Source organism: Poecilia formosa, unplaced genomic scaffold (assembly GCF_000485575.1).
Source record: "Poecilia formosa unplaced genomic scaffold, Poecilia_formosa-5.1.2 Scaffold5, whole genome shotgun sequence".
Lineage (NCBI taxonomy): Eukaryota > Metazoa > Chordata > Actinopteri > Cyprinodontiformes > Poeciliidae > Poecilia > Poecilia formosa.
This window is the reverse complement of record NW_006799944.1, coordinates 5936836-5955439: the sequence shown is the minus strand read 5'-3', so window position 1 is coordinate 5955439 and position 18604 is coordinate 5936836. Positions and strand designations below refer to the sequence as shown.

The 18604-nt window shown below is 38.2% G+C and overlaps 2 protein-coding genes across 2 annotated transcripts in view; both read right to left on the bottom strand.

Moving 5' to 3' along the window:
• The window catches only part of lmx1bb (LIM homeobox transcription factor 1, beta b), a 73588-nt gene extending 63415 nt beyond the window's left edge, over positions 1-10173 (bottom strand). Inside the window, exon 1 of the mRNA XM_007565094.2 lies at positions 10094-10173. The gene's annotated coding sequence lies outside the window, so the exon portion shown is untranslated. The remainder of the gene's footprint in view (positions 1-10093) is intronic.
• Positions 10174-16474: 6301 nt separating this feature from the next.
• The window catches only part of LOC103147257 (multivesicular body subunit 12B-like), a 28112-nt gene continuing 25982 nt past the window's right edge, over positions 16475-18604 (bottom strand). The window contains exon 7 of the mRNA XM_016678483.1: positions 16475-16674. Within this exon, the coding sequence (XP_016533969.1) occupies positions 16633-16674 (42 nt within the window). The 3' untranslated portion in view covers positions 16475-16632. The remainder of the gene's footprint in view (positions 16675-18604) is intronic.

Below are 18604 nucleotides of genomic sequence, written 5' to 3'. Positions count from 1 at the left end.
CGCGTTTGTGCGTGTGTGTGTGAGTGTGTGTGTGTTTTGGAGCATCACAGGCTCTTTTGTGTATTGTCTCTGATGGACGCTGCTGCTCCCTTTCAGCCGATGCACCTGGCGATCAGGGGTGATAACAGCACCGTGTCAGCCACTGAAGTGGCCTCTGCCACCTCGGCTGGCCAGCTTTCGATCAACCAGTGCAGGGAAACACCAGCAATAATAATAATAATAATAATAACAACAACTATTCATTTCTTACATTGAACATGAACTGGGTGGCTGCAAACTGAGCTAATTTGGTTTTCCTGAGTCATGAAGTGAAGATCTTCACACAGGATCTGTAGTGTGGATGTTGAGGATCACCCTGCTGAGCAATGAGGCCTGCATGGAATGGAAGGTTTTTCTGCTGAGGCTGGTCACAGCCAAAATTGGATATTATCGTGTTATATATGCGTATCCCCGAATAACCTTTCAGATGTCATCGAAATGAATCTCTCTCTCTCTCTCTCTCTCTCTCTCTCTCTTTCTTTTTTTTTTTTCTCTCAGAATCGGACTGGGAAGTTTGATAAGATCTGGGTTCCTCTCCTGACCGATCATTTTGACTCAGCAATGGACCCGCTGTGTTTTTGCGTGTCGTGTCGACTCGCTGCAGCCATGGTGGCAAATGCAGCTTGGCAGCAGCCTCGAGAGACGTTCTTGGATGTGAATGTATCTAAATTGGGAAGCAGGTCATATGTATGGGCAGGATGAGAAGTTATTGTGTCCATATGTGCTGCTCCTGCTGTTTTTATTTGTTTGTTTGTTTGTTTGGTTTAAGTCTGTCCACAGGAATGGGTGACATGGGATTTAGTTTTTTTTTTGTTTGTTTGTTTGTTTTTGTTTTTTGTTTTTTTACATTTGTTGTTATTGAAGAAAAACTAGAACTAAAATAAATGAGTGCGTTTAAATTTTATTAATTTAAATAACGTAACTATTTGGAGAGTTTTTTTTTTTTTTTTTTACTTAATATGCTTCGCAACCAATTCTTCATCCATTCCCAAGGCCTTCTTCGCTTGCTGCTCTCTGCGCTCCTTCGAGGCGATGATGACCCTGTAGTCCAGTTTGGAAATCAGGAGGTTGGGGATTGTTGTCGTTGCCCTCTGCCGTTCAAAGAGAGAACTGCATTTATCTGAACTACAGCAAGAAAAAACATTTTTTTTAGTAAGCTGTTTGATCAACCTTCGCAAAAAAAGAGAAAAAAAAAATCTAAAAAGAGACAAGAAATGATTATTATTTCATTATTTCTGATCCCCAATGAAGACATCCTGAGGGAGGCTCCACCTCTAGTTTCCTTCTATTTCCAGCGCCTCCATCAGCATGGGGTCAATTACCTCCGTCTCACACTATATTGGATTATCTCACCACTAAGCAGCATTATGAGTTAAACTCCATCAATAGAACATAATCGATAGTTGTTTTGTTTTTTTTTTTGTTTTGTTTTGTTTTTTAAAGAACATATGAATGCTCACTCCCAACCCTGCTCCCCTCTAATGTCCTCCATATACAGAGCAGTCATCGGATGGGGTCACCTCTGTGAATGAGGACATCAAACATGAGTTCAATAAATCAATCCGCCAACTTTCAGCCTGCGGTGTTTTAATGAGCCTCTGCATGACGAGCCCTCCCTCGCCTTATGGGACAGAGAGAGAGAGAAAGAGAGGGAGAAAAAAAAAACTGTAGCAGCAGGTGTGCAGCACGGAAAGCAAGTAATTTACTTTAAAGTCAGCAGAACTGTTGCATCCATCGGAAAGGTAAGGGACCATTATGCTAACGCGGCTTTTCCGAAAAAAAAAAAAAAAAAAAAAAAATCAGAATGACCCAGATTGATTCCTGCAGGCGGCCTGCTGACATTTCATTTGCAGACTTTTTTTTTTTTTTTTCAAACACTGTAAAAAATGTAATCTTGATTCATTGAATCCAAATCGAAATGTAGATGTTTCGGGTGAAAAGTTGAAAAAGTTGAAAAAAAGAACATGGAAATCAGTAAACAGAGTGCGAATGGGAGGTGAAACTTTTTACAAAGTTTGAAAGAAAGCGCTTTAAGTGGTTTTAGGATAAGTACTTCTTGCGTCGTCTAACTATATAACAACTGTGATTGCTATTGTGAGGTTGCTTGCAAGAATAATAAATAAATAAATAAATAAAATAGCATATAGCCACAAATGATTTCGAAACGTGTTTAAGTTGAAATCTTTATCAGCAAAGGCGAGTTCTTCAAACAGAAACGTTGGTTTTTAAAAAGTGGGGCGAAGTTTAAATATTGTTAATTCAGTTTGCACAGTGCTGCATTGGAAACACACGCACACACAAACACACACAACCCAGAGGCATGCCTTAAACCCGGAGGCTCTGTGAGTTGCAAAACTAAAAAAAAAAAAATAACTTTGATATTTAAAATAAAACATGGGCTGAGTGTGGAAAACTGTTTCTGGTAAGTTTCTTGAGCTGAGAGATTGTTTCTTCTTCTTCGTTTTTTTTTTGTTGTTTTTTTTGTTGTTTTTGTTTTTAATAATTCCTATAAAACTGAGAGGCATTTTGAAATAAAACGCCGTGTTGAAAGTGGGAAGACCTCCTTACATTTTCAAAGGGGGACATAATAGCAAAGCAAATGCCTAATGGCTGCATAAATTGCAGAGCTGCACTTTAATAGTTTACGTACTTTGATCTTTTAATAAGGGTTTCTGACGAAGACTGGCCTTCATAAACGTATAAAAAACGCTGCATTGTATGTTGTTCCTGTATCCTTGAGATATTCTAAAAAAAAAAAAAAAGTTGATGAAAAATATTGATATTGTGCATTGTTTTTATTTATTATTTTTTTTGTTTTTGTTTTTTGTTTTAGCCCCGTGCTAAAACAGGGGGGAAAAAAAATGATTCCCGGCTGCAGAGGCTTTGCAGGGGCGCAGCACTTTTCTGGTTCAGTCAACGGAGCCGCTGACCGCCGTGGATCAACACAGAGGCTTATTGAAGCCTTAAAAACATCGACAATTTGCGACGCGGTCCGGTGTAATCTAATCTGACTTTTGCTGAACGTTGTCAACGTTTCTTGTTTTTTTTTTCTTTCTTTCTTTCTTCTTTTCACACATCAGAAATTATAATCTTAAAGTTATATTTTTACACCAAGAACAATGGACCAGCGCAGCTACGAATACATGGGCCCCATTTAGGCCTGTGAAGGGCCACTGTATGAGATGCAACTTATTGTTTTGTATTCTTTGATTTAAAATTCCACATCTATAAATATTTTAAGGATATATTTTTATTGTTTTTCGCTAACAGAGATTCACAGATGAAAAGTTTCAGAACAATGACTCCCCAGTCCAGCTCTTATCTTTACCGAGGCAGCCCAAAAAAAAAAAAAAAAAAAAAAAAAATGATACTGCGGGATAATCCCGGCTCCCGGAGGATTAGACCAAAGTACAATACAGCACTGTCAACCCATGGCGAGATTTGTTTACGTTATGATTTATTGGATTCAGATTTTATTTTTTCTTCTTCTTCTTCCCCTACTACCATCCCCTCCACTGACAAATTTATTGAGTTTCTGACAAATGACCCGACAGCCTCCTGTGTGACAGCGAGCTGACATCCAGATTTGAAATGTGACTCTGAAATCTGTTTACCTGCGGCTGTGGGCCGCAGCTTGTTAAAGCTAAACTGAGCCGGGACTTGATTAGGATTAGATTTAATTACGAGCGGAGTCGCAACTCCGTTGATGGTACGCCTGATTATAAATGCAACTAAATATGCCACTGTTTAAAAAAAATAAAATAAATCCTCTTCGTTTGTATATGGCTGTGAACAGAGGCGTTTTTAAGATGCTGATGCACTGGGGGGGCTCAGCCCATTTAGACCGGAAATAGTTAAATTTTCATATGGCAACATTATAAATTCTCACTTTTATATTATGTTATATTGTATATAGTAACATATATTAAATATAATTATATATACTATTAAATATTATAATCAAGGTGAAGTAAACAATAAGAAAATAATATATTTCCTTTTTTAAGCTGCTGGAGAAAAGACTAAGCAAACTCAAACTCACTCTTGTAGTTGTGACTTTTCTACTTCAACAGAAGAAATGTTCACTGTTTGTTTTCATAAATGATCCCTTTAAATCAATGAGCTGGATGAAAATCCCCAACTTAATCAAGCTGAAGAAACAGCCCAGTTTTGCTGTTATTGTAGCAGCAGGCAACTCTTCCTCCCTCACCAGCCTCTGGTTTTCTTCTCTGACTCAGGAAAACATATATATCTTTGATTGTTGAAAAAATTTCACCCCCTTTCTTATTTAATCCCTAAGACCCAATCCTTCAGTCGTAAATATCCAAGATGGGGAAATGCTTACAATCCTGAAGGCTTTTAGGGGAATTCATGTTGTAAATTAAACAAAAAGGTTCTTATGCAAGATGTTGTCTCACCTTATCGTCTGTCAAATACGACGTCTAACTTTTCGTGCTGTTGACTTTGAAATGATTTCAGAATCTAATTTTGCCATACCGTACAACTTAGGCTGAAATGTAACTGAGGGATGAATTGGACTAAATGGAAAATTAAACTGCAGGTTTTGTGAAACTGGACATGAATCTTAGAAGTTTTTTTTTGTTGTTGTTGGGAAGTTGCACTTTATAATTCAAGTCGACTGGATGTGACTGCAACTCAGTTAAATTAGGTAGTCCATCTCATTGGTTAGATCTGCTAGCAAGTACATGTTAAGAAAATGTAATGTTGATCAAATGACTAATGTACTGATTAAACTGTTCAAATAAAACCAATTAAGTTGGTGTGAATTTATGAAGCTTATATTTAAGTAGATTTTAGTCAATACTTCTGATCAGAAAATTTGTAAATGTGTAAATTTAATGGCTGAAACATTTCAAGAACAGCTAACTTTTATTCCTAGTATTTTTAAAACCTACTGTCATAACCAACCTAATAGTAATAAAAGAAAATTGTTTTTAATTGTCTGTTATTTATGAAGACTTTAACCACAACGAGCAAAATGTAAATAAATTTATCTTTTAATAGTGAAGTTCTGAACATCTACACCACCAACAGTTCATAAGCCAAAAGCTAACAACGTGTACAAATGTTTTATTCTGTAATGATGATGTTCTTAAAAATAAAAAAAACATACAACTTGGATCAACTATGATGCTTCTGATTAATAATAATAAAGCTTCATGGCTGAATGTGTACAACAGATTCATTATATTAGACACAACTCTGCTGGTTTATAAGGATTTTTGCTGTTGTTTTTGAAACAACAGATCGTCTGGTTTCACGTTAGCAGTGTAAAAAGAGAAGAATTAGCTTTTTATTAAGACACAAAAAGTTCCTTAAATAGTAGTAGACCTTTCAAATCTTTTCTAACGAGTTGACATGGTAACCTTCTCCCTGGCAACCACAGCCACAGTGAGCTGATCACTGGCAATGGTTGCCTCGGGGTTTACTCGACATTACCAGCAGCATTGTTGCTCAACTATCTTGTTCCATTACAGGAAACTTTTTCCATGATGACTCTTCTTACAAATTGTACTTTTTTTTTCTTAATTGATATTGTATATATTCATTGGTAATAAATCAATATAAAGGTATTGCCCTTGTTCTCTCCCAGACACTGTGAATGAGTGAACCGTTGCCTGAACCGACTTAAACTCTAATCAAATGTTCAGCTTCATTATCAGAATAAAACAGTTAGTGTTTTAAGAATCTAGCAATATTTCTAATATTACACAAGCAAACTAACATGCCAATATGCCAGTAACAGTGATTAAAATGTAGCCAAATAAGTTAGTGGTATCATTTCAATTCAATAATTTAATTCATACATGTATATATAATTAAAAGTAAGATAAGTCATCATTCAGCAGCTGGTTTCTTCTTCTGTAATTCCGTCCCCTCCTGTCCGAAACAGACAGGCCTGATGCAGCTGCACAGGTGTTGTGCCAGCGTTCTGAACAACAACATCGCCCCCTGCTGGGACGTTTCTCTCATCACAGTTTCCTTTTTCATCCTATGTTTGCCGTTTTCACTATCGTGTTACAGAAATCACGAGTTGTCTATGGATGATGTTGAGAGGCTGTGCACTAAATTGAATTAAAGGTAAAACTGTAGAAAAATAGTAATAATATAATAGTAAAAAGAAAAAAAACATTACAAAGCAAGATCGTTTACGTATGATGCAATTTGGACATTATATTTATTTTCTTCCGTCACAGTGATGTAGTTTTTATGCATGCACTTTTAATAGCATAAATGCTTGAAACTTTGTTTGTATGGGACGTTTTTAACATTGGCTTTGCCAATATTTTCAGATCCCATAACTTTCCATAAGTTTTTATTATTATTTATTTTATTTACATAAATGTAACCAAACACAGAAGTGAAACACTTTTTTTAAGTATTAGGCAATATAAAATAGTTCAGTCAAAAATTGCTCCAATTTTAAGTATTTTCAATTTCCCAAAAAGTATTAAATTTAACATAATATTTTGCAAAGTTAGTTTTGATTACTTTTTGTAGTAATCAATCCTATTTTTTTTCTCATCTAACCTGTTCAGAATAGATTTTAATTGTTTTATTCAACCCAAAAGCTAATGAACAAATATAATCAACAACTAAGAAACTAACAACAAATAAACACAACAAAAAACAATAATATATTTGTAATGGCCAAAAATGTAAAGAGCAAAAATGAAGAAAATGCCTAGGAGGTATGTTTATGAACTTTAATTACTATAAATCTATTATTCTCTGTCTTATTGCAATTGTTGACTTCACTCCAAAAAAAGAACAAAATTTACAAATGCAAAAGACAAAACAAATAATGTGCAAATTGAAAATTAATTTAATTATTTGCATTACATCATATTTTTCCTAAACGTAACATTTTTTTAATACAATTTTTTTTAAGTTTCTTTAAATAAAAAATGTAACATTTCATGTCAGAAAGGTGTGTCACAATTAACTTTCTTAATAATAATGAAATATTTGTGCAATATTTTTTTTACTTGCTCTTTCAAATGTTTTAAAAGAATTTTATGATCACAGTTTCCTCCTCTACTAGTTTTTATAAAACTGACACGCTCAGAGGCAAAAAAAAAAAAAAAAAAAAAAACACAACTTACGAGGAATAACTCACAAAGGTGGAGTCGCAGGTAGAGGAAAAAAAGCCTGGCACTCTCAAAAATCTTTCAGCTCTCTCACAAACTTTGAAAAGTGTCATCCTGTTGCAAGGCTAGTGTTGCCGTTAGCAAAAGTTTACCTCTGCTCAGGTATGATTTGCGGCTTCTTTCATCAAACGGTCATGTTGTTCAGTGGATTTGCCCCGCAAAAAAAAAAAATGTTTCCTCTGAGGGGAAAAAGTTCAAGCTGCTGGGTGCCGGGGGCATTATTGTAGGATGTATGCCATTAGCAACAAGCACGGGCCTTCACGTGGAGAGGAAAACTTCTCCGTCGGCTGAGTAAGCTGCGTGTGTTTGCATACTTTGTGGCCTAAGTAGTGACAGATATTCCAAAACTGGGTTTCATTTCAGTAGAACAAAAACACAGATAAATTCCTGCATCATTCATGCAGAATTAAATGCAATAAAGAAAAAAAAAAAAAAAAAAAATCTTAAAAACTACTGAAAAGAAAAAAAAAACAAACAAAAAAAAAAACATGTAGAAAATCTGCCTACGAAGGCCAGCAGGGTTTTAACAGATCACACATCTGTAAATGTGCTGCTGCTGCTTCTTCTTCTTTTCTTTTCTCTTTCATGTCTCAATTAAATGCCTTGGATGTGTTTTGTGCGCAAGCGTATACGCATACATGATTGTGAGTGTGCCAATAACAGGCCGCACTTCAGAGGAAAAGGTAGAAATCCCCCAGATGTCTTGCAGCTGGGTGGATCTGGTAGTGAAGATGGAGACAGCATCTGTCACAGGCGAGCATTTCTAATCTGTCCTGAACATTAGGCAGAGAGCACTAAAAAACCCATCGCTCGCAACATGTGCGGCACGCAACGTGCTCGCCGCGGCCTCTGCAGTTTGAAAGTTCACAGCTACAGGAGAACAAAAGCGATGCTTGTCAGGCGGAGCACGGAAGAAGCTGGTTGAACTTTGCCTAAAAGCAAAGTGTGAGCGAAAAACTCAACCAAAACCGGGGACTAACTTCAGTTATTACAGGGCAGAACGCCGGAGGCTACAGACCAGGGCTTTTTGAAGTAGAGGTCCAGCACGGCTTAGTGAGGTCAAGATCTATCAAATACCTTGGAGAAATAGCCTCTCTAGATCGTAGATGGACAAGTTTCTTAAAACATTTCAGCTTTACGTGGTATCGAAAATAAATAATGTGCGTTTGCTAGCAATATATAACTTTTGCATTACATGTTCATGCAGTAAGTCCACGCGAAGCAGACAGTATTTAGTCGATGGAATTCCAACATCAAACCATCCGCACTTCAGAGCTAATGTGAAAGCTTTTAGCTGATCTCTGCGGGCTTTGCAACTGTGGGAATCACAGCGGGCTGACCTTGATGCTATCTAGATGTTTGCCTTCCTGGGTTCATGTGCCTAGTTACCACTTGGTCAACCCCGCACCCCGTGAACTGACCCCGTCCTCCCCTTCGAGGTCTGAAAGGAAAAGAAACCCAATCCTCCGGGGAGCCCACTGTCTAACAAGAAAACTGCTGGCCCGAATCTCTCAGAAGTGCCTTGTTTTCCCACTGGACCACTTTCAGCTTAATAAACATCTTAACTAGCCAGAGGTCCCGTGGGAGCTGCTGGGAAATCCTCTGGGCAGCCGGGGCTCAGGAGCCGGACCTTTATTGCATCCAGGTGGCGGTTAAAAAATGCTGGCCGGCCATAAATGTCCAATAAAATGAGAGTGGCACCTTCGAGGGTGGACAGGGTCAGTGCACCTGTCTGTGGACAAAAACTTTAGTCACTTCCCCCATGTCCGACTGGTTTGATGTCACACTCTGTGCCACAGCAGTGATGAGGGAGAGATTAGTTAGATGGGCTCTGCAGTCTGGGGCTTTGATTTTCTCCGTAGCACCAAGAAATGTCAAATGCATTGGGGGGGGAGAGGAGGGGGGGGGCAACAGAAAACGAGAAGACACTTTAAAAAAACTGAAGCATAAGTAGACAAAAAAATAAATAAATTACACTAGACTTTAAAAATAGCCAAATATGTCAAACGGTTGCTGACAAGGAAGAAAACCCAGACATGGCTTGAATGCAGAATAAAGAAAACACCATTAACTACTATAGATGCAGAGATTGTTAAAGCTAACCACATCAAGGAGCAAAGTAGAGGACAAAAACTGCAGTAAGTCAAAACTGTCCAAAAACCCAAACAAACCCCAAACAGAAAACATCATTAGTCAGAGAACAGCTCAACAGACAAGAAAAAAAAAAAAAAATCAGAAAATAGAGTCACGAAACACAAAGAGATTCAGACCTAATTTAAATATATATATTTTACATACACCAGCTTTCTCAGTGGTGAGCACCTTTGGCAAAGATATGAAAAAAAACTATAAAATTAAAAATAAATTCTAATTAAAACATCTAGAAACGTTGAAGATTTTTTTGCTTTAACGGGATGACATTGTCTAAAATTACGTATGACGTACAACGAGCTGAAGCCTTTTAAATTGTTCATACTTCACTTTTTTGTAGGTTAAATAACGGGTTAATCACACAGTGTAGGAACTTTTAATTACCTCCTGAAATTCACCTTTACACTTCAGTTCAGCAGACACGTATGAATTTTCATGTTTCTCTCGACCCAAGTTGGTCCATGAAACCAATGAAATCTCTACTTTCTTAAAAATCTTTTCACAAATACAACAAATGCTCATTATTGGTCAATAACAAACATTGACCCAGAGGCCAAATCGGCACTTTTCAAAATGGGTAAGACATAAAAAAAAGTCCATGTATGTGTGGGGCTTCACAGGTCCAGAAATGGCTACAAGAAAATGACTGCTTTCTTGAACTTGTCCAGAATTATAAACAGTTTGAAGCTGAGGCAAAGATTGGCATCTAAAGGAGGTCTGTAATAATTTACCTTAAGGCAGGGGGAGAGGGGGGCAATCCTGGTCCTCTAGGGCCGGTGTCCTGCAACTCTTAGATGAATCCAATAGCTGAATCACCTCCTAAGTGCAGTCAGATTCTCCAGAGTCCTGCTAATGACCTCATTATTTGACTCAGGTGTGCTGAAGTAGAGATACATCTAAAAGTTGCAGGAGACCGGCCCTCGAGGCCTGGAGTTGCCCACCCCTGCCTTAAGGATTGTATGGTTAAGGGTGCTGCACAATAGGTGTGTTATCTTTACACGAGGCAAATGACCATCCAAAGTCAAAGTGGCAAATTCTGTAGGATAACTGGGAGTACCATCACTTTTGCAAGAAAGCTATTTGTAAATGTCATTACTGATTATCATGCAACAAATGCAACAAAATATTCCTTTTTGGTATCATCTCAGTTGTTTACGGCAACTTCACACGTCGGCGAACAGTGGCAGCGGCCTGCCTTTATCTCTGTGGCCCCGTCGCTGTCCAAAGGGAGACTTAATTGTCCCAGAGGTCTGGGTAAGACCTGGTCGGTGCATTGGGTCTTTGATCTGACTTGAAAGGAGTTAATTGATTTCTGTGTCGCAGGCAGTGTAGGAGGGGGAAGAAGGGAGAGAGGGAGTAGGAAAGATGTTTGCTGGTCATTTCACAACATGTGGCGAATATCTGCAAGAGAATGAGAGGGGAAGGGAGGCAGCGGCGAGGGGGGAGAGAGGAGGGTGAAGAGAGAGATCACCTCACACCCAACTCCATCCCTGCACAATTCCAGTAATGTGACTCACATGGGCCGGCCGCCTTGGCGCAGAGAGGGAGAGACGAGAGGAGAGGGAGGGGAAAAAGGGGGTCCCCTGCTCTGGGACATCACTCATCTTACCTCCAGCTGAAGCATGGAGAGACGTGCATGATGTGCGGCTTCCCTCCGAGTGCAGCCCAGGGGCTTGTTAAGGTGGAGGTATGGTGAAGACCACACGTCTGACCTCTTGCTTTCAGTGAGGGTCTCCCAACACTTAATGACGTCAACAGGGAACCAAGACAACAGAAAAAGACCTGAGGTAAGTGGTCGGATTAAAGGTTGGATGATCATTCTTAACTTTTCCTTACCAGTTTCTGAAAGCTTAAAGCCGCCCCACCAGACAATGCATTTGCTCCCTACTTCTCCACGAATACGATGATGGATCTAGTGAACCTTACATTCTGTGGCAGAGTGATTTGCTGCATCACCTGCCCGGGAGCCCCCGTCTTAGACAGGCTCTCCTGCCTTTACTCTTTCACCTCACTCTGTCTCTGGTCACCTCCATTCAAGGCGGGGGTTGGTGGGGGGGGGGAAACAGGCCTGTCAGAGGGAGAGTGGCAGGCTAAGCCCGTCTTAACACAGCACCTCAAACCACCTCATAAATACAGGCTTCCTTTTCCAATTTCCAAGTGGCCCATCTACCTCTGTCTACATGCTTACACACGGCTACATGTCATGGGCCCGGGGTGTGAGTTTAAAAATGACCACGAGACATCTGGCAGACTCGCACAGGGGTGGGGCTTTGATGTGCTGCTCCGCTCCGCACAACATCATTTAAAGGCAAACCCTTCCGAGGGAAACTCAGCAGCAGAGGCCCGGCAGACTGAAGTGGCCACTTGCCTCAAAGCCGGCTCAGCACAAACAATATACACAAAACTTAAAAGCGACAGCTCATGAGTGCAACTCAAATCTAACTACAGTGGAGTTTTCTGTAAGTCGCAGTAATGGGGGGGGAAAAAAAGAGCAAAAATATGGCAACTTGAAATGTGGAAGACCGTCTTTTGCAGAAATTACAGCAGCAGGTCTTCTGAGGTATCACTCCATCAGCTTTGCTCATGTAGAGTAAGGGAATCAAACACTTGTCATCGAGAAACCTTTAGAAATGTCTCCATGTGTAAACACATGAATTATTGGTTACCTAGGAGATACCACGGACACGTCTAAAACCTGTGTGATGCCACACAGGTATCTCACGGGTCCCTTGAGGACACAAGTTTGAAACCCTAATCTAGAGTCTACAATATTTTTTTATACATGTTTTTTCTGTAAAGTCCTTCAAGTTTTGCCAGATTGGATGGATAGAATCTTAAAAGCACATTTTCAATATTTTCCCCAAATCTTTTAACTAGATTTATGTCTGGACTTTGACTAGGCCATGAATATGTTTTGATTTAAACTATTGCACTATGTGTACAGTCACTGTATGCTGGAAAGTGAACTCCCGTTTAGCTCTATTCATCTTCTCTTCTACCTTGTCCAGCTTCATTTCCTATCTGAAGAAAGATATCCCAAAGCATCACGCTCCCACCACCATGCTTCATCGTATGCTAAGTGTTGTGCTTTGCTAGTTTAGAATTTTGCATACAAGCCAAATAGGAGAGAGGTGAACTCTTATGTAGCGCATAATGGCCGTCAACCTAACATATCCAGTTAGGTGGATGGTCTCGTCTGTGCCGTGCCCCTCTCCATTTTTGAATGATGAAGTGAACAGATGTTAAGACTTGGAGGTATTGTTTTATAATTTAATGCTGCTTTAAACCTGTCTACAGCTTGTTCCTGAGCTGTCTGCATGTGTTCCTTGATATTCATGTTTCCAATGTTTTCTTAGCAGATAGCCAAAGTCTTCTCAGGACAGTTGCTTTACTTGTATTTGAAGAAACTTTTATGTTGTAGTTTATTGAATTTTCTTTGCAGACTTATTGCATTTTGTAGAAATAACCAATACAGGAAAAAAAAATGACATAAAGATGGACTGGAATTAGGTGACTTCTGAAAGCAAAATGCTGTTTTAAAGTTTTTTGGGGTTAGGAGTGTGAAAGAGCTTAAACACAAATGCATGCCACACTTTTCAGGTTATACTTTATTAGATTTTTATTATTTATTTATTTATCAGATAAAATCCCAGTGACATACATTAAAGCTTGCTGTTGAAAATTAACAATATTTGAAAAAGCTCAAGGGATGTGAATAGTTCAAGCAAAGTTACCTGCTATTGTAACACTGAAAGCAAACCAGTGCTTTATTTTTTGCATAAACGTAATGAAGTTGTTTGCCACTCTCTTTTCTCTATTTTTCACGTCCCTCACTGCACCACTTCATTTCAGTAGATGACGCAATCGAACTGCAGGCACATCTGTTTAGCACCTCCAGCTCTTTTATTTGCCCTGCTTTTGAAACACTAGGGAATGAATGCAATTTGGTTCTGTGAGAATGTTGGAAAAAGTCACAGACTGGATTGAAATTATGCTGTTTTAAAAATCACAGGTGTAAAATATGTCATGTGTTCTGATTAACCTGATTAAGAAAATGGGCTGCAGATTTTTTTTGAAACCCATTCGTGGTCTTTTTATTTATTAGAGGTAAAACTGAATGTTTTTGGCATAAAAAGAAATCATGAAACAACAAATCATTTTAAAACCATGTAGTTAAAAAAACAACCAAAAAAAGGCAGAAGATGATTAGGTACTGGATTTCATATACAAAACGTCCATGAATTACCTGGAGAACTAGAAATACTGTAACTAACATGAGATGAGATGGGGTTTTTTGGAGATTAAACATTTCTACATGCAGGTGCCTTAACTTTTCAGAATAGAGAGTTTAGCTTTTCTCTTGCCCTAGAAGCTAACTCGTCATCAACTCCATGCAAACTCTTCCATCTCACATGCAGAGTGAACGGCAGACTACAGCTGAAGTCTGAACACAGCTCTGCTGCTCAAACTGAGCTCTGCAGAAATACTCTGTTTATTTAAAACAAATGCTATTTTAAGAATATGACAAATATCTACAAAGTTTTTTTTCTTTTATTGTCTTCTAGAACATCGCTATAGCAATTCAATGTATGTCTTTCTCTCTTACTTTACTTGTGTTTGAAGAAATGCATGGTTTAGTTTATTTAATTTTCACAGTAGGTTCGGTTTGGTAACCAGTAGAAATAACCAGTAAACAGTATTAAAACTGCTGGAATTGAATCAATGAAACTGGTGTAGAAATATGCACCCAGTTTAAACGGGCAGATTTTTTTTTAAATAATCATAAGGAAAATAATATAGTAGTTTTAACAGCTAAAAGATACATACATGATTTCAAATGCTTTTTTAAAAAATGAGCAAACTGAGCTAAATTAGTTAAATTCTATCTAGTTGAGATTGTTTTGCTCACCTGGTTATTCATCCATAGGAGAAAAAAAAACAAATGCATAAAAAAAATTGGTTTGTGATTAAGACTTGAAACTTTACTTTTTAAATCTATTCTAAAAAGACTGTATGTTAATGTTCCTCATGAAAACCACAAGTAAGACGTGTTGCCTTACTGTCTCAGGGTTGCGTTTTCTGGCATTGCTGCTAACATAGCTAGAGCTGTTTAAACTTGAATTATTGCAGAAACTTTTTCAACCACAAGTCTTAAGACACTTATTAGCTCTTACCAACGTGACGGCTGCAGTTACAGTCACACAAATGGGCTAATATGTAATCATCACCCTGCTACAATAGATAATTGTATATTTCACCAAAGTTTTCAAATCTTTAAATGTAGGAGTAATAAAGTTTTTTTTTTTGCTGTTTTGAATTTATCTACAAAATCATGGCGTTATATGTGTTTGACTAGATTTAATCTTTCTGCTTTGTGTTTCTTAGTTACCTCAGTGGCGGCTGCTCCAGTTCTTCAGGTGAACGTAGAGGTGGAAAAGGGGCGGAGCAAGAGGGGGTTGGGTCATACCACCTTTTATGGGCCCAATATTGTTATTTTGCATGATTTACCCAAGGTTTTATTTTTTAGACTACATTTAAAAACTGTCTTTTTAACCTTAAAGAGGCCCGACTGTCCTTTTACAGCTTCCTCTATTACAACCAAGGTTATTTAATCAGTCATAATACCACCTATGTAAATAAATAAGCTTCAACAGTTAGCCAAACATTTTCAGATTCTAAACAAACTTTTTAAGTTGGATTCATTGCCAAAAAATGGTATTCAACCATACTTGCTGATGGAAATTACAGCTTAATATGCTTTAATACAATTTTAATCATTTTAATTGCTTGACATTTAAAACGCTCCAAGTCTATTTTCATAGAGCAGAACAAAAACGTTACAAAGAAACGGCGTTTAAGAACGCTTACAGCAAAACGGCGCGCCTAGAATGAAAACAAAGCCCCAAAAATGTTCCGTGTGATATTAAAAACGCCTGGCACATTAGTTTGCAAATCTTAACTGTGTTTCTCGCAGTCATGCAGTATGCATATGGCACACCGCGTAGATGCACTGTGTGAACCAGCAGGGAGGGAGGCTGTTGAAGCCTGTCACGTTCTCCGGGGCTTCGCTGACATGAGTGTCACCTTCGCGAAGGAGCGTGAAAGCTGTTCCCTCTGCAGAGAATTCCTCAGTCGCTCTGATTTTAGCAGCAGAGCACAGCAACAAACCAAACGCTCACGGAAGGCTGTCATCTGCCGCCTGCTTCATTAAACACCTGTGAATATCAAAAGCCATTAGGAGTTTGGTCAGGAAAAAAAAAAAAAATACAAAAAGAAAAAAATCACACAGTTGGCAAAAGCTAGAAGTTCACAAACTTAGCAGAATGAGAGTCTAATTAACAGCAAGGATGCAGGTCTGTGTATGAGCGTCAGGTACTAATTACACCTGATAAATGTGTGCAGAAGTGTACTCAAATGCAAATGAAACAAGAGCAGCAATAAAATAGTCATGCTTTGTTATTAAAATTCAGCTTTATTACTAGAATGTATTTTTTTTTCATATTTAAAAAAAAAAAAAAAAAAAATTCTAAGCCATTGACTTTTTGCATAGGAAGATAAATTATAACCTTAATTGTCGTCAGAATAATTCAGGTCAATGAAGTCCAAGTTCTATTAATTATTTCCTCAGGATATGCAGCAGGCTGGAGGAACATTCTCCACCGCTACAACTTAATATAGTGGTGCTTTTAAACGAGCTGAGTCAGTAAAGGAGCCACTGTTGACGTGTGTGTGTGTGTGTGGGTGTCTGGGGTAAACGCTCCACGTCTCAAGGCTCCGCTCATTCGTGCCGTGTGTTGCTCATGATCAACTTCCTGACAGAAAGATGCTTCTTCTGGAAAATGAGCGTCAGATGGACCCATTTGTGCGTTCTCCTTCATCCTCCCGAGGCATCGGCAACGACGTGCAACTCTGATGAGCGAAACGTGAGTCACAGCTAACGTAGATTTAACAAATATTCCATTTGGGAATGTGACTTAGTTTTATTTTTGGCACGTAGGAATGTTTTAATCTCATCCTGTGCTGCTATCTGAGAAACACGGATTAAAAAAAAAAAAACTATCAAAAAGTTTGCAAGAGTTATCTAAAAAGAAAAAAATACATATAAAGTATCTTTTCTAGTACTTATTTTTTTTAGAAATTAAATAATTTAAATAAAATGAGAAATCATGCAACATTTGAAAGTAAAAATCCCCGATTAACTCATAAATGATCCTTCTAGTCCATTGAACTATTCTTGTTGCGTTTCTCGGAGGGAGAGCCGGACGAGGGGTTAAGGAACAATACTCAGTTCTGTGCCGAAGTTGTAGTGGAACTGCAAGGAGAAGAAAAAGATAGAATTACAGTCTGACAAGTGAAAACCAAGCCAAAAACAAAACCTAGATAGTATTGAGGAGAGTAGAGCACAAAGAAATACATTTAATTACACTTTTTTGACCTATTTTAACTGGATTGTGACAAAAGCCATTCAGCTTCTGATTAAAAATGTCTGATCTAATCGTATCCATCCAAACAGAAGCTGGGAGCCCACAGCAGCAGAAAGAAGAGAGAAAGAATTTATGGAGAATGTAAAGAATCACTGCCCCCTTGCGGTGGAACGTCGATAAGACAGTCAATATTAGAAGTTGGCGTCAATTCATTTGTTTGGGGTTTTTTTAATTGTTTTTCTTTATTGATGTTTGTTTCTTTGTTTTATTCTGTTTTTATAGTTTTTTTATTTGTTTGGTATGTTGCTCAATGATGTCCCGGGATTTCGTTTAAATAATTTTTGACACAAATTGAATAAAGAGGGAAAGTTAAAACACTGCGTCAGCAGATTGCTTTGGAGTTCTGGGAAAGACTCAAAGCCAGGAAATGAGTGAGGTCCGTGCAGGGCTCGGAGGTAGGATAATCTCACCAGAAACCAGAAATAAAAGGCAAAAATAAACAAAAAAATGTGATTGATTTTAACTTTAAAATGTAAAACGATTAAAGGTAAGCAGAAGTAGGTTTTTTGTTGAGAGATAATGTAATTTTCGTTTGATGTCCTATTTTTTTACATTTAAAATAATAATGGCCCAAAAAAAAAAAACTTCACACTTCAGTCTTGCCATTGTCATGTTTTTAAATAGTAATCCTGCCAGTTTTTCATTTGACATTATTCTTGTCTTACATGTTTAGCGCCTCTTGGTGATTTTGTGTTTTTTTTTTTTTTTTTTTTATGTTTTATTATTTTAACTACAAAAAAACCCCCCATCAAATTAAATTTACCCTTATGTATTTGTGACCAGAAAAATTACATATGTTTCAATTTTGTGTTTCCACTTCTATGAGAATATGCAGTTGCCAAATAATGTATGGAACGAGTTAAATTGACTCGTAATTTTTGCATAAAGTTCAATCATCAGTCTAATTCTTCTCACACTTCTATTCCTCACAATCATCAAATCACCCGTCAACAAAATGACAATGTTTACAGAGTTAAATCATGAACTAATACATTACAATTGTTCCAATTTTTTTTATTTACAAATCTCAACTTTCTGATTCCAAAACTTAATTACACTTTAATTATGAGAAAATTTAAAGGAAAGCCTCCCAGGCAAAAGCATTGATTATTATTTTTTTTTACAATTGGACTGAAAACAGTACTATTGTGATAGATTATATAGAAACTGCTTCAGAGCTACTCAACAGCAAGAATCATCCTCTAGTGAATTCAAAGACAAAAAGTCCAGCAGCTGCATTACTGCTACGAAGCACTAGGTGATGCTGTATGATCACGGGAAGAAGTTTTCCACAGTCCCAACTCCAAGAAAGCAAGCTACAAACAACTGAAATGTTGAAACTGTGCACTATCGACGGGGCAGTGAGGGGGCTTGAGGGAGGGAGAAGGGGGGCGGGGTGGGGCGACGACCCACCTTCGTCTACTTGGTGGTGAAGCTGCAAGTTACCCAAACCTGTCACATATCAGAAGCCTATTATTTGTGAAAGTATTCAGCTCCCTCCGCTCACACAGAAATCAGTCTCAACATCTGGCACAGTAAATAAATATACCAGTGTGCGTACGTGTGTGCGTGCGTGAGAGTGTGCGTGTGTGTGTGGATGATGGATGGGGGAATGGGGTGTTATCAGGGAGAGCATGTATCAATGTCTGCCAGTTTTACACACAGCCTGACAGGACAGTGACACACTCGAACATGGGCGGCAGTCACCCAGACGAGCCGAGCTTCATTTCCTGTCCCTGCTCCACTGCCAAAAATATG